This window comes from Rhinolophus sinicus, linkage group LG10, assembly GCF_036562045.2.
Source record: "Rhinolophus sinicus isolate RSC01 linkage group LG10, ASM3656204v1, whole genome shotgun sequence".
In the NCBI taxonomy this organism is placed as follows: Eukaryota; Metazoa; Chordata; class Mammalia; order Chiroptera; family Rhinolophidae; genus Rhinolophus; species Rhinolophus sinicus.
This window is the reverse complement of record NC_133759.1, coordinates 56,201,444-56,218,241: the sequence shown is the minus strand read 5'-3', so window position 1 is coordinate 56,218,241 and position 16,798 is coordinate 56,201,444. Positions and strand designations below refer to the sequence as shown.

At 39.4% G+C, this 16,798-nt stretch overlaps 1 protein-coding gene across 20 annotated transcripts in view; it reads left to right on the top strand.

Moving 5' to 3' along the window:
* The window catches only part of CADPS (calcium dependent secretion activator), a 463,055-nt gene that overhangs the window by 131,219 nt on the left and 315,038 nt on the right, over positions 1 to 16,798 (top strand). For all 20 annotated transcript variants that reach the window (XM_074313221.1, XM_074313220.1, XM_074313225.1 and 17 more), the window contains exon 3: positions 59 to 391. In XM_074313221.1, the coding sequence (XP_074169322.1) occupies positions 59 to 391 (333 nt within the window). The remainder of the gene's footprint in view (positions 1 to 58; positions 392 to 16,798) is intronic.

The following is a 16,798-nucleotide window of genomic DNA, read 5'->3' as shown; positions in this document are numbered from 1 at the left end:
GAACTGGTATTTCCAGGGCCAACTTCCCAATGTTTTTCCTTGTTTTCTTCTTGCTCAGGTGTTCCTGAAGAGTGACCGCGTGGCCCGCATGGTGCAGAGTGGGGGCTGCTCCGCCAACGACTCGCGGGAGGTCTTCAAGAAGCACATTGAGAAGAGGGTGCGCAGCCTGCCCGAGATCGACGGCCTCAGCAAGGAGACGGTGTTGAGCTCCTGGATGGCCAAGTTTGACGCCATCTACCGCGGGGAAGAGGACCCCAGGAAGCAGCAGGCCCGGATGACCGCCAGTGCAGCCTCCGAGCTGATTCTGAGCAAAGAGCAACTCTACGAGATGTTCCAGAACATTCTTGGCATCAAGAAGTTTGAACATCAGCTCCTGTACAATGCGTGCCAGGTAAGTTGTCTATCACCGGGCCCAGAGCGGTGAGTGGGCAGGCACATTATGACTTAGGTGTACCCTTGGCACTGCTGCCTTCTTGGGTCATGTGTTGATTAAAAAACATTTTACAACTGCATTGGTAAATGTTGAATGTAATTCAGGTTAGAATATATTCATGTTTTTCTTTTGATTTTAAAAGAAATTAAAACATTTTTGTGATCCCCTCAAGGCCTCGGGTCCAGGCACTGTGCTCATTGTGTCTAATGGGTAAATTGACCCTATGAGTAAGGCCTGGCTCCCATGTGTAAAAGAACTAAAATGTCAAAATAATGTTTTGTTTTTCTTTAAAAAAGATTGTTTTGCCTTTAAAATAGGAGGTGTTTTCCAGAGGGGTTTGTACTTCCTCAGCTGGGGCGACAATTGGACTTAGCACCTGGGCATCAAGAGTAATTATTTAAAATAGAAGGCCTGAGTATATCTTACTCATATAGTCACATCATGAATTTCTGAGTGGATCTGAAGGGGCTAGCTGAGGCTCTATTTGGGCTCACCCTAAAATGGGCTTAAATATTCTCTGAATCAGGGGCTGGGGGAGTGAGTTTCCCTATATCTTCATTTCCTGCGAATCTTTCCTTTATATTCATTCATTCATTCATTCATTCATTCATTCATTCAACAAGTATTTATTGAGTGCCAATTTTTTTTTTTTAAGGATTTTATTGGGGAAGGGGAACAGGACTTTATTGGGGAACAGTGTGTACTTCCAGGCCTTTTTTCCAAGTCAAGTTGTTTTCCTTTCAGTCTTAGTTGTGGAGGGCGCAGCTCAGCTCCAGGTCCAGTTGCCGTTGCTAGTTGCAGGGGGCACAGCCCACCATCCCTTGCGGGAGTCGAACCGGCAACCTTGTGGTTGAGAGGATGCGCTCCAACCAACTGAGCCATCCGGGAGCTTAGCGGCAGCTCAGCTCAAGGTGCCGTGTTCAATCTTAGTTGCAGGGGACGGAACCCACCATCCCTTTCGGGACTCGAGGAGTTGAACCGGCAACCTTGTGGTTGAGAGCCCACTGGCCCATGTGGGAATCGAACCTGCAGCCTTCGGAGTTAGGAGCACAGAGCTCCAACCGCCTGAGCCACAGGGCCAGCCCAAGTGCCTATTTTGCAGTGTCTGTACATTTTACTGTCATTTGAGAGAATTTTTTAAATGCACATTTTAAGCCCCAATCCTAGAGATTTTGATTGTGATTCTCAGGGCAGGGCCCAGGAATCTATTTTAAACAAGAACCTCCCTTCCTAGTAACTTTGCTATTCTTCCCTTCTAAGAACCATTAGAAAAACTTGGCTGTGCCCTGGTTCCCCTGTGCCAACTCTGCCCCTACAGTAGGTTAAATGGAGACATTGTAGTGTATTGGCTGAGATTTGTGCCTTGCTCAGAATCAGACAGACCTAGGTAAACCTTAACATGACCCCTCACTAGCGGTGTGGCCTTAGGGAGCTAGTTAGCCTCCCCACACATGAGCTTGGGATGAAACTGTTATAAGGATTCAATGTGTATAAAGCCCAGTGCAACACAGGACACTTAAATGGTTGCAGTTAATATATATTTCAGTGTCCTGGAAGAGGCAAAAAGTCAAGGAACAGTATCAGAATGGCAACACAAAGTTTTAACATAAAAACTGCAGGGTTTTGAGGCTTACTTCTTTCCACCTCCATGGCTACCCCCGGTTCAAAGCACCAGCATCTCTCACCTGGCTGACCAGTGTTAACCCAACAGATCATTCCGACCCTTCTCTTGCCCATGGCAATGCACTCAACACACAGCTGGAGTGATCTTAGCATGTAAATTGAATCATGCCAGTCCTATGCCTAAAACCTTCCAGTGGCATCCTAACACCCTTAGAATGGCATTTCAACTCCTCACTATGGCTTGAGGCAGTGCATGAACCAGCCTGCTCATACCACTTTCCTGCATGCTCACTCACTGGCCTTCTTTCCATTTCCCCAACATTTCAAATTGGTTCTGGACCAAATTTCAAATTGGTTCTGGACCTTTGCTTTTGTTCTCCCCTCAGTTCACAGTACCCTTACCATGACCTTGGCATCAGCTTAAATGTCAACTTCTCCAAGAGGTTGCCCACGACCACCCATCTAAAGTTCTCCCTTGCCTCACACCTCACCAAGTCACTCTATCCCACCCCCTGATCTGTTTTCATCACAGCCTTTACCACTATTTTTTCCATTTCGTATTCATTCATTTTTACTTGCTTATTATCTGTCTTACTCCCCCTGCTCATCCTTCACCAGAATGTTAGCCTCCAGAGGATGGCAGTTCATCTTTGCCTTCCTTACTCACTAACATTTCCAGTGCATGAAACAATTCTCAGTATGTGGTGAGTGGTCAATCATTGCTTATTTAATTAATATATGGATTATAGCCGATGATTTTAACTGGTAAATAGGGTCAACCCTCATAGTTTGCCCAGAACTTTCTGAATGTTTTAATAAGTAGAAATCTATTTAGCATTTCATAATGTAATACATGCATTACATTTGAAGATATTCCTGACATTCTACTTTCTACTGAGCCACTTCAATTGAGGACACTAATTGCCAACCCAGAGATAAAGGGTATCTTTGATTAGTAAAGAAGTATTTTAAAATTCTCAAGTAAGTCTCAATATAAAATTAAATTTAATTGTTCTTTTTATTTAAAACTTACTGCATTCCATGTGACATGTTTAGATTGAGGTAAGCAGGTAGTGTCACCATCTATGCCCATCAACACCTCTACCACCACCACCACCTTCACCAATGGAAGATGGCTTATCGTAGCTTCCTAAAGACTATCACCACCCTGGGTTATGAGTAAGATTCAAAATTACAGACAGAATCAAGTGTTCCTAAACCTGATACACACAGAATTATTCTAGGAATTATTTTTCTCATTGCAACAGTTTATTACGTGTATTTTCTGTTCTTGCTCAAACATCTGCATCATTGGAATGAATCCATCGCTATGCCATTTTTTATCTTGGTGTTTTTGAACTTGATGAATAGGGCTGAGTGGCTGGACCACATTTACTGTTTTGTCCTAAAAAAATGAATTAATTTGACTCACCTTTTCCATGAGTTAGAAAAAAATACAATAATATAAAAGTTATATCCCCTCTCCCAAGAATAATGATTGTCCCTTAATTAAAAGAGAATTGTAAGAAATGTAAAGTGAGATTCTTCTTGGGATAGGAATAGTTAAGGCATTTAGCATTATATTCTAGACTCACACCTAAGTCTGATTAAGGGCTTCATGTCAAGAGAAATTAGGACAAAGAGTATATGCAGGTAATTCACAAAAGGAAAAAATACAAATGACTTCTAAATACATGGTTATTTTTACATTCCATGTCTTTAGTAATCTGAGTTATATAAGTATATTGGCAAACAGTAAAAGTATTTTAAAAGAAAACAAACAATGGTAATAATAATACATTGTGAGTGTTATAGGAATGGATATTCTCATAACTGACCGTTGGAATAATTTATTATGGTAAACTTTCTATAATCTGTTAATTTTCAGCAAAACACCTTTATAATGGATAAACCTACTGAACTAGCAGCTTTCCCTCTAGGAATTTGTGATAAGTAAATATTCAGAGATATGTACAAGAGTGTTAAGTTCCAAAGATGGTCATTGAATATGGCAGTGAAAAAGTGGAGACAATTTTAATTCCCAACAGAAGGAGATTAATTAGACTTTGATTTAATCACCCTGAGAGAATACTATTCAGCCAATAAAGTCGTTGTTGAAGAAGAAAGCTTACCACATGGGAAAAATGTTCACTAGCTATTGTTAAATGGAAAACACTTAACAATAAAGGCTGTCAAACAGAGTATGAAGGCATAATTCCATTTTTATGGGAAAAGTGCTGGATGGGTGAAAAAGAAAATCTTAACTGTGCTTATCTTTGGTGCTAGCATTATGGTTGATTTTTATTTTTTTCATTTGTGCTTTTCTGGGTCCCCAAATTTTCTGCCTTAAGCATATAGATATTTTGTAAATGGAAACAAATAGCAAAAATCTCAACCAAGAAACTATCAAAACAATGGGAGAAGAAGAACATTATCTTCTGCACTGTTTTCTAGGCTTCAGCCATTAGCATACCATCTTAATGAGTTTTGTCATTTCCAACTACCATCTGTATGATTACTTATTTAATATTTCTAATTAAACCAAGTCCTAATTCACTTTTTAAACCTATCTTTATCTTTAGAAGTAAAGTATGTGAAATCATAGCTTTGAAGTATCCCGTTGTTTTAAAAAACAATATGAGTTAAGGTGATACATAACCATCTAAACAGAAGCTCTTCATCAGTCTGCCCTCTTATCTAACCACAGCACCAGTGATGTGGGACACATGGCTCGGGTGACTAGTCCTGACATCCTGAGGTTGGTGAGCCCTCTGACGCTATCCTTGAAAATAGCCCCAGACTGACCAGAACAGCTTTCACATACGTCTGCATTTCTCACACCCTGCAGTCAGGTTTCAGAAATTATATTAATAGATTCGCTCACTGGCTTTCTCATAGACCACACTGAGTGCTTCTGAACTCTATTAACTCATGGAGCAAAGATACAGAAGTGAAAATCATATGGCTTTCATTCTCACCCTGCTTAAAGAGAATGTTTCTTATTTTGTTTTGGATTTTCTGGACTTTCTCTGGACTTTCTCCTTGAGACAAAGCAATTCCTAGGTGCTTCCCAAACCAGAAATATGCACAGTATTTTCTTCTTATGCATATTGCATTCTTGGGAAAGCTGTAATCTGATTTCTGGTACTGCTTTGTGAAGGTTCACGTGATCTCTTTTTAGAAGCTTCTTCCAGTAACTGCAGTTTTTATCTCAAACAAGAAATGATGTTTATCAAAGAGTGATTATATCAGTCACATACCAGTTCTCTGTTAACATCAACGTGTCTATCAAAATATTTAAAAAAACAAGGAAGCTTAACAAATGTCTTCCGATTTGCACATGGAATTTTTTAAGATCTATTATTTTTTATTTGAGGATGCGTGGTCCTGTCTCATAGAAGTTTACTTATACTCAACATAATAGTCAATGTAAAATAACTGGAAACTTTTATGAAATCATGGTTGTTTTTATTTTCTTAGACTCTTGGGAGGGAGCCATCAATTATGTAGCTATTTGAGTATTTGACTTGAATACTAAACCTAACTCAAAAGAAGTAGGATAACCTCTTTCGCAATGGGTGGAATCATCTGGAAAATGAGACTAAGACAGACCTGCCCTCCACAAAAGGCAAAGGTGGTGATGATGATGATGATGTGTTTAAAAGGTTTTAAAACTGCAGTGCTCCATTTCTATCCTTTCCCTTTAGTGGCCTCCACATCTGGAGTTGATTTGATACCCAGTTGTACCAGCTACTGCTGCTTCCTAACCCTCTGCTTAACCGTATGAGTTATCTTTAATCGCTTCATTTGGAAAAGGGTGGACCTCTCCCATGAAAAACACCTCTGCGGTGTGTGTTAGAAGGAGGCAGGTCTACATCTTAATACATTTTAAATGTAAATAAACTATACTTTGGGAAGCAGCCCAGCTAATTTCCAAGGGGTTATAGATGAGTATGAGCTAAGGAAATCAACTCATTTCCTTCCTCATGTTTTGATTCTGCGCTTGCAGAAGGCCACTTGTGGTCGTGCTGTTCCTGCCCTCGGCCCACCTCCTCAGCACATCCGCAGGATGACGCTGACCTTCTGCTGAGCCAGCATCTGTGCCTCAGCAGCAGCAGGGAAAACGTGTACGTTCCACCTGACAGAAGCTCAAAATATTCCCTTCATTTATCTTCTCTGAATTCCTAGAGACTCTTCACATAGAAGACTTGACTAGAGACACCTGGGATATAATCTCCCAATCTACAAACACCTTTGCATTTTCAAAATTGAATTCCCCACTATTATTGAACTACGTATTTTCTTGCCTCCCAACCCTCATCGATGTGGTCATCTTATTACAGTGCTATCTTCCTTGGACTTGATTAGCACTTGCCACCTTTTCCGATAGTTTATTAGACTCTGAAGAGAAACCTCCAATTATCAGCTTTTTGGCTGTGACCCAGATATTAGGTTTGTTCCATACCTCATTATAGAGTCTTTAGTCCAGAAGTTTCCCATAGATCAGTTAGCTGAGAATTTGCTTCTTGGACAAGGCTCTATTTCTCAATCCCTTTTCTTGGCCCTCTAAAATCAATACAGTTCTTTGCACATAATGGTCTTTAAATGAATATCTTATTGAAGAAATGTTTTAAAATCTGAAGGGGGTGGCAATGATAGTCTGGTCTTAAATACTTTAACTACATCTTTTCATTATCCACAAATTCTTTCATTCTTTCAGCAGATATTTTAAGCACCTACTATGCCCGAGGCACTGCCTATCAGATGCTGGGGAGAAAGCTTGCACTTTCCTACTTTGTCATAGAATGGCGTGATCTGGCTCCTTGCTAACCACTATGCACCTCCCAGCGACTTCATAGCTTTGTCCAGCTTACAGTGTTGTATTTGTTCTTGTTGTATTGCTGGGTAGCAAAGCACCACAACTGAGAGGCTTAAGCAGAGACCCATGTATCACCTCACAGTTCTCCTAGGGCAGAAATCCAGGCAACACTTAGCTGGGTTCTCCACTCAGGGCCTGAGAAGCCTAGAATGATGGTTCTGCCTGGGCTGTGTTCTCATCTACAGGCTCAAAAGGGAAGGATATACTTCCAGCTCCCTTATGGTGTTGGTACGACTCACATCCTTGCAGCTGTAGAATTCTTCAAAGCCAGCAAGAGAGAGAGGGTGTCTCTGGTACTTCAAGTCTCTGATTTCTAGACCCTCTTTTAAAAGGATCAACTGATTGAGTCAGATCCACCAAGAATAATTTCTCTTTTCTATTAAAGTCAATTGATTCAGGTCTTTAATTACATCTGCAAAATCCCCTCACTCTTGTCATATACTATTGATTAGAAGCAAGACACAGGTTCTGCCCACATTCAAGGAGAAGAGACTATAATAGAGTATGACTCACTGAGTGACATCCTAGGGTTTCTACCACAAGTGTTCTTTCTCCATCCTGGTGTTATTTATGTAGCTGGCTTCTTCAAGTATCAATTTAAATGTGTTCTTTTTAGATGAGCTCTCGCTCATCATTCTGCCTAAAATAGGCTTCTCCTGTTTGCTTATTTATAACAGTACCTTGTTTATTACCATCATAAAATTTCATATCATCTGAAATTACCTTGCATACTTCTTCATTCTCTTATTGTCTCTCTGCTCCTCTAGACTATCTCTTTCAGAGCAAGGCCGTGTCTGGTGCATTCGCCACTAGATGCCAACACTTAGCACAGTAAATACTTGGCACAACAATAGATGCCCACATTCCACAAAGGTGTGTCTTTGGTCGTTTTTTCTGGTTAGGCCACGTGCAGCAGTGGAATAGGCTCGTCACCCCGAGACCTGAATCCACGTGCTGAAAGTCTTATTCCATAGTGTGGATTTCACCTGAATTTCACAGTATGTCTTAAGCCGTAAACTTTCCCTCTGTTCACACGTGACTTGTCTCTCCCATCACAGGGTGAGACAGGAAGAGGCATAGAAATTAAATCTCATCTTTCCAAAGTCATCCACAGTTTCTAAAAGTCATTAAATATTTTATGGACAGCTGGCTTTCGGTGGCTCTGCTTGCCAGATACACTTCAGTTTCAGTGTTCTTAGGATGCTGTGAGAGGTCAAGATGCATATACCACATGAACATGTTCTATTCTGTTAAAGACAAAATCGGAAGGCATTAGAGATGTGGAGGACACAGGGCCAGATAGCAATATTTAATTTCCCAGGGCAACGATTCTTTGAGACGCCATCATGATTTTCCATGATGGGGTCATCAGAAAATTCTTCCCTAGCAGTTCCTCCTAGAACACGTGACCAGATATTTCTGTCCCACTGCACCTGTGTTATTGAGAGAGCAACTGCAATGGAAAGATGAAATTCAAAGACAGTGGGTATCCTGCATCTGAGGAACAGGGAATTGGGTTTTCTATGTAGTCTTCTAAACCTTTATAGATATTTTATCCATCTCTTCCCTTTGTTGCCAAAATAGAATCATACATATGCTCTTTTATTCAAAGTCCGTTCATAAGCATTGAACCACAAAATTGTAATCTGAAGTGTTAAAGAGGTATGCATTCGGAAAGAGGCATTCAGAAATAGTATTTTCTACTTTTGCCATCTTTCATCAAATGATGGAAGTTATTATCAACCGTCTAACACAGCTTTGCAAATAGAGAGATTTTACAAACCTCTCCCATGTTTTACCCGCCCAGATTCCCCATGATAATGATTTGAATTTACCTTCTTCCAAAATGTAGCCTCCTTGCTTCTTCAATGATTCAAACCTAAAATTTGCAGGAATTTGGGTAATGGAGTGTAGAGTGATGACTACATTTTGTTGTTAACCATTTTTGCCTTAAATCTTTCTGAAAATATGCATAAAATATCTTAATTATCTTTCCTGCCTGGCTAGTGAATAATTCCACATGGACTTTCAGTCACGGGGGGGGGGGGGGGGGGCTTTATGATCTTTGTACTGATCTCCTGTTTGAACAGTAATAATGCCCGCCAAATGTGAAGCATTTATTATGTGCCAGACGCTAAGCCTAGTGCTTTACTTATATTTAATTCTTATAATAAATTTGTAAGCTAGATATTTTACCCACATTTTAATAAGGAACCTGAAAAAAAAAAGGAAAGAGAAAAGGTTAACAGATTTTCTGAGGTCAAACAGCCAGTCAGCAGCAAAATCAGAACTTGAATTCAAGTTTGTGTAACTTCAAAATAAGTTCTTTAATTCAATTGCTGAAAATAGTAGTGATTTTTCATTGATGTAGAAAGTTCTGGAGATGCAGTAGAAATTTGATTGGTCCTGCCTATACTCTAGGAAGATGTGTGTATTTTGCTAAATCTTCAAGGAGTTCTTTGAATAGCCTACTTCTTTTTTTCCTAAAATTTGTTGGGGGAGAAGAGAGGTCAGCTGAAGACTCAGTTCTGTGTATTAGCTGACTGTGATTTTCATGAGTATTTCCTCACTCAGTGGAAACTGATTAGGTTTATGTTTGCTTGACTCATTTGGGTTCTACCATATCAACACACTATTTCCTGGTTTAAGTTTTGAAAATATATATAAAGCCCCACAATATTCAGAGGACGATTAAGGATAGGAAATGCTCATCTTTCTTGTTTTGTCCTTGCTAGTGTGTGATGGAGCCAGTCGGATGACTTGAAAAAAGTGGTTACTTCGTGTTTCACATGGGTACCTTCTGGCAGGGTCTAGTGACTCCAGAATTAACACAAAGTTGCTCTTTGGAGAACTGCATGCAAATACAAATTACAAAGATTTTAAATAAAGAATCCAGTGTGGTAAATATTTTAGGCTGTGTGGGCCATACAGTCTTTGTAGCAACTACTTAATTGTGTCATTGTAGCAAAAGCAGCCATAGACAATATCTAAAGGAATCAGCATGAAGGTGTTTCACTAAAACTATTTACAAAAACAGTCAGCAGGTGGATTTGACTCAAGGGCTACAGTATGAACCCCCTAATTAAATAAGTATCACATTGTAGCAGAAAGAGTATTTTCACTTTCCAAAAACTTACCTTGTGGATATGAGGTGTTACTTTTTTGACTCAGAAAGTTGTAAAGTAAAACTTAGCCCATCCATTCTGTGCAGGGTGGGAAGTGATGGTTGTTTACAATGTTGGAACTGAGCAGTCATGAGGTAACACAGAAGCCAACTATGTGCTGTGAGACTAGTACACTAGACTCATACAGGCTCTCGCCCTAACACTGTAAATCTTGGGCAAATCACTTAACTCCCCTTAGCGTCAGTGTGCTTGTCTGTAAAATGGGAATAGTAACAGATTGTACCTTACTGCATTTATTATAAGTTAATGAATAAATCACTTAGCACCGTGCTTGGCATATACACATTTTTTAAAAATATAAACAATCCTCATCATTTATATTATTGCCACTTGAGCCAAGACTTGGTCCGTAATTAGGGGGTTAGCAAGAGTTGGTCTTTATAGAATTGCACAGCTAAAATCTTCAGCACAGTTAGAACTTAACTCTAGTATTGTATAGAAATTAAATATTGAACACCAGTGTTAGAAAAATAGAACTCTGAAGTTACAGAGATTTACATTTGCATTCTGACCCTACTAGTTACTCTGTGTTCATGACACAGTTGGTTAACCTCTCTGAACCTCACTTTTTGCATATATAATATCAGAATATTGATAGTTCCTGCCTAATAAGATAGTTGGTACAAGTTATTATTAGTCACCACTAAGTAATTAATCGAATTCCTGTGTCTTGGGAAATTCCATTCTGTTGAATAATGATGTTTGGGATTGGGCTGCTTCTCTGCAATCAGTTCTTGAAATCAAGCAATCAAATCGTGCTAAGGAAGAATCCGAAGACGTGTAATACAAGATACTTGCCTTCAAGCAGGATATAATGTAATTTAAAGGAACAAAATGCATATGCAAGCAACATGCATCCATAATACCAAGTCAATATATAAAACAGTAGACAGTTGTAATGTGTGTGTGTAACATAATATAGTAGAGATAGTGTGTTTATAGATACATCTGGGTATGAATCCAGATACTCAGTTACTTATTATCTATTAGCAAGTTCATTAACTTCTCTATAAAGCAGGGATATCAGTGCTACCAGGTAGAAATTAAGAGCCTGTCACATACTAGAGATTCAGTGAACAGTAACCTGAGTTGGTCATGGCAGTTAGTAGCAATGGTGACAGGGGCAGGAGGGATGGTAGCAAAGCAATGTAAGCTTCAACAGTTGGAGGATTTTGGAGACATCAGATAGCAATGGGGTTGGGTTGGTCAGTAGCTACTCCACAGAGGAGATACTAGTTGAGCTGGGTTTAAATGATGAGGAGGCAGTTTAGGCTGAATGAAGAGAGATGATCTGAGATGCCTGCTATCCTCTTTTGCCCACTGATGGACCAGAGTAAAGAAGAAATTGTATTATAAAGATAATGTTGATTAAACAATTGGCCCTAATTCTTCACTTACCTGTATAGCATTAAATATCCTGCCATGGCTTATGGTGCATTGAGTAAACTTATCCACCATTTGACTTTGGGCCTGGCCCTCACACTTGCTTTGTCATTGGGCAGTTACCAGAATTAAAGAGTGGACAACTTGAAATGTGCTTGTGCGTGTGGTCTTGTTCCCATTGCACTTTGGTGGTCTTCCAACATAACGTGCCTCTGGTAGTTGTTACTCTTCCAGTCTGGGCCTCAGTGTAATATTTATGGAAAGGCCTGAACTGAACCCATAGCCTGGAACCAAGCCCAGACAGCCTTCAGTCTAAAGCAACCCATGCTCTAAAGCCTACAGCCAAGCCCAGTCTAGATCCGCAGAATCCAGCCGACTCACAGACCCATGAACAGGACAACCGATGTTTGTTAAAGTGAGTCACTGAGTTTAGGAGTGGTTTGTTGTGCAGCATTATTGTGGCAATAGCTCCCTAAACATATGATGTTTAGCATAGTACACATTATAAGGACAGAACTCTAGTAAGACTCAGGTACAACTGTGTCTTACAGAACCTCAGGTATAGTGGGGATCTAGGGCTAATTACCAACCTCTCTTTACTATTACAACTGTCTTAATCGACAATTCCCATGTTTGCCTCTCTCATTTTCTGTGTCAAAGCTGAATTGTCCACTTTTCCAGACCATACTCATATGCTGGCATCCTGGCATCGATGCCAACATGCTAACGTTAAAGGGCTTCTATGAGATTGGAAAGAAGGAGAAAATAGGTGGGCTGGGTGAATATCTGAGAACTGAAACTAGACGGTTTTACTCATTATCCAAGTGTGAGGGGAGAATCGGAATAGTTTTGGCAACTGGACAAGAGATCAGGAAATCCAAATCCCCGTTTGTTAGGGAGGCCAAAGACACTAACAAGGACTGTTAGAAATCTACAAAGCCCTTGCCCTTTAAGGGCATTTATTTTACTTTTGCCCTAATGCCTGTATCAACTAGCGATCGCTACATAACAAACACAGTCAAACTCAATAGATTAAACCAGTAAGCATTTATTATTGATCACAAGTCTACCTGGGTGCTTGGTCTGGCCGTGGCTGGGCTCACTGGTGTGTTTGTTGTCAGCTGTAGGTCTGGTAGGAAGTTCTGTTCTCTTTGGTGGCTATAGATTCATTGGATGACAGCTGGGATGATGCAGGGATCCTCCATGGGGTCTCACAAGCTGGATTTCTTCACATGGCTGCTAGACAGGGTACTAAGTAAGAGAAGGGAAGGATGCCGAGTCTCTGGAAGTCGTGGTTCAGAACGGTCACCCTGTCACTTCTCTTGGCCAGAAGAGCTCACAAAGTCAGTCAAGATTCCAAAGGAGGAGAAACAAACTCTTTTTCTTGGTGGGAGGACCTGCAGAGTTGCATTGCAAATGGTGTGGCCATGATGGCAGAGAAGACCTTGGCCACCTTTGGGTCTACCACAGTTTGGGTTATGCTTATTGTTGACATGTCCTATGTTCAACTGTATAAAGCTAATATATGTCCAACACATTTTACCAATTTCTTTTAATGAATAGGCAATGTTTCATTAGAAAATAATATTGTTATTGCTGTAGTAAAAGCAAACACCATATATAACAAGAAATTGGGACCTTATGGTCATTGATTTATCCTAATGAAAAGTGCAGCAAAATTTTAAGTGTGGAAGTATTTTTGTTCTCAGGAAACTATTAGAAAATGTAGAAAGATGAATCTGGTAATATTTTCAATTAGAAGTTTGGAAAATCATTAGCTTTTTTCCTTTTTTATGTTATACATTTTTTTTTAATTTTTATCAAATTTATTGGGGTCACATTGGTTAGTAAAATTATATAGGTTTCAAGTGTACAATTCTGTACTACATCATCTGTATATTACATTGTGTGTTATCATTTCAAATGCTTTCCAGAGGGAAAGAAAACATTCTATCTGTTCCTTTCGTCATTGAGAAGCATTAGCCACTTCATTATGTCCCTCTGAGATGTACAGGCATTGCTTTTTCATCTAAAAATACTGTCTTGATAACAATAAAATTAGCAAAAAACTCATAAAAAAGTAAGGTGACAGTGAAATTCGGTGCGTAAGGCTCGATGCACCATTAGTGATGAAACAATTTCGCATTTATTCAACATGAATTGAGTGTCTGTCATGTGCTAGATGTTGTTCTATGACCTGAGGACACAGCAGTGAGTATGACAGTCAAGATCCCGCCCTCATGAAGCGGACGTGTAATGGGCAAGACAGGGAACTCATTGCCTGTGTGCACATGATTTAAGCTGTCTCACCACCAACACATTCATCTTCATCCCACAAGAAGAGAGAAAATGGAAATGGTAGGCAAGTTGCTGCATTTTAAAGACATAACTGAAAAGTTGTACTCACTCCAGTAAGATTCCAAGGCAAGAACTTAGTCATATGACCACATCTCTTCACAAAGAAACTCGACAAGTGTAGTCTCTAGTTGGGCAGCCATGTGCCCAGGTAAAACTTTGTGGGGGTGCAGAGATTCGTGCACTGATAAATGAAGCTTAAATACCAGGGCATGCTTAGCCATCTCCACCGGTTTGACAGATTCTTTTGTTATTACTATACACTTTTTAAAACAGGAAAAATGATAGAAAATGTAATAGCACCAACACCTCCATGCCCATTACCCAGGCTAATAAATAAAAATGATTGATGCAGTGGAAGTCTCAATGTCTCACCCTGCCCCAAATATGGAGTAACCATTTTCTTCTGTTGCTGTTTATCTTTTCTATGCATTTCTTAATACTTTCGTTACCAGCATATCCTTAACAGGTCTAGTACTGTTGTGACTGTATTAAATCTTTATATAAGTCATACTGAACTGGGATATTTTTTTTTGCCACTATTTTTGTTTTGGTTCATTATATTGAGAGATTCATTCATATTGATACAACTAGCTCTGTTTATTTTCATGATGATATCCCATTATGGATATGTTGTCATTTATTTACGTAGAAATTCCATTTTTTTTACTATTATAAAAAAATGCTGTTATGAATATTCCTATACATGTTTCCTTGTGCACATGTTCAAGAATTTCTCCAGGGAACATACCTAGAAGTCTAATTACTGGGACATGAGTTAATTGTATCTTCACGTTATTAGATATTACCAAATAATGCTTTAATTAGTTGTTGTATATTCCCTTGTACTCTTTACAAATATTCACTGTTCAAAAGTAACATTTTATTTTGATGAAGCAAATGGACTTCTCCTACATTGCTGTGGGAAGGATAAGACTCCGCAATACCCCCCTCCCTGGTACGTACCCAAGAAATTAGTATATTTGTCTACCAAAATATATGCACAAGAATATGTATAATAGCTTCATTGCCAATAACCACAAATTGGAAACAACTCAAATATCTAACAGTAGACTGTATAAATAAACTATGGCATATTCATACATTGTAACACTCAAGCAATTAAAAAAAGAAGTGGCACATTCAACAAAAAGGATAAATCTCACAGACGTCTACTGAGAGAGTATATCCCAACCCAAAGAGTGTATATTCTATGAGTTCGTTTATGTGAAATTCAAGATCAGGAAAAACTGATCTATGGTGATAAAAATCGGAATAGTGATTGCATCAGCAGAAGGAGGAGGGAAGACTAGGTTGGTATTAATTTGAAGGTAGTATTAGAAATGTTCTATATCTGCGATGTCCAAAGTGGTAACCACTAGTCCAATTAAATACAATTTAAAATTTAACCCCTCAGTCACACTAGCCACATTTCAAGTGCTCAATAGTCATGTATGGCTTGTGGCTGTCACAGTGGACAGACACATGTGCAGACAATGTCCACCACCACACTCAGTCCTTTGGGACAGGACTGTTCTATATCTTGAGCTGCGTGGTGTTTGCATGGTGCACATATGTAAAAATTGATCAAGCTATGCCCTTAAATATTTCACTTTACAATATGTATGCCTCGTACATAAAACATCCTTCAAAATAAATACATTATGCCTCAGAAAATAAGAAGAAAGAGAGCAATAAAGGAAATAGAAAAGACAAAGAATAAACAACAAAAATTCTTACAAATAAGGGCTTTTCAAATTTGAATTTTGAATGTAATGTGTCGTGAACTCAGGAGCTAAAAGCGCAAAGACTCTGTACAAAAATAACAAATTAAGACTTTTGAAATGGAGATTATTCCTCATTAACTTTAATTAGGCTCCTTCTAGTTTTGCAGGTTTAGCAAATGATTCAAACCAAAAATAAAAACCTTAGGCTCATCTCTCAGGCAAGTTTCCTCAAATTCCAAAGTGTCCGTGGATGCCCTTCTGGCATCATTGCCTTTGTTACATATCTACCTCACTAATCTATGTTGCTAATTAGATTCCACCATGAAGAATGCTTTCAGTCATTTTCTGTTCAACACCAGTGTCTTTGTATAGAGATATGTGACCACCACCCCAACCATGTGCAAATGTATGCAGAGTAATGAGTTAGATTAGATTGGTTGCTTTCTGTTTTATGAAAGTTAATTGGAAATGTAATGTTAATCTTTGTCACAGAAACCTGATTAACCTATTGCCTAGCTTACATTTGCAGTAAAGAATTCATTTCAATATATATCTGGTTTTAGATTACCAAGAAGCATATGGGAGAAGCAGTCTGATCCTGTAGGTTGAAAGAGAGAGTCTTACACTGGAGATAAACACATGTCCTCCACCATGTTTGAGCAGAGCAGAATGAATCAGAAGAGCTGTGTGACCTTGGGCAACTTCTTGCCCTCCCTGAGCCTCAGTTTCCTCACTTCCTGCCTTCGCTGACTCTGCCAGGAAGAGTTGTTGTCTCCCTTCTATCTGTTCGCCACACAAAGCATTGCAATCAGTAGAACAGCACAGAGCACAGCTGTCTCATAAGTTAGTACCAGGCACATCGTCTCCTTCTATAAGACTGTGAGTACCTGAGGACTGTTTCCTTAGCACCTAGATCACTGCCTGGCCTGCAGGATATCTCAAAAAAGATTTCTTGAATAAGTGAGTCAGTGAGTGAATGAATGAATGAATCAATCAATCAATCAATCCATCAATGTTAGATTATCTGTTGCTGTGCAACATATTACCCCAAAACTTATGCACATTTATTATCTCATAATTCCTGAGAGCCGGGAAGCTGGGCATAGCTCAGCTGGGTCGTCTGTTCCAGAGTCTCTCACAGGCTACAATTAAGATATTGGCTGGAGCCACAATCTTCCCAACTAGGGTTGGATCTGCTTCCAAATCCTCTCTG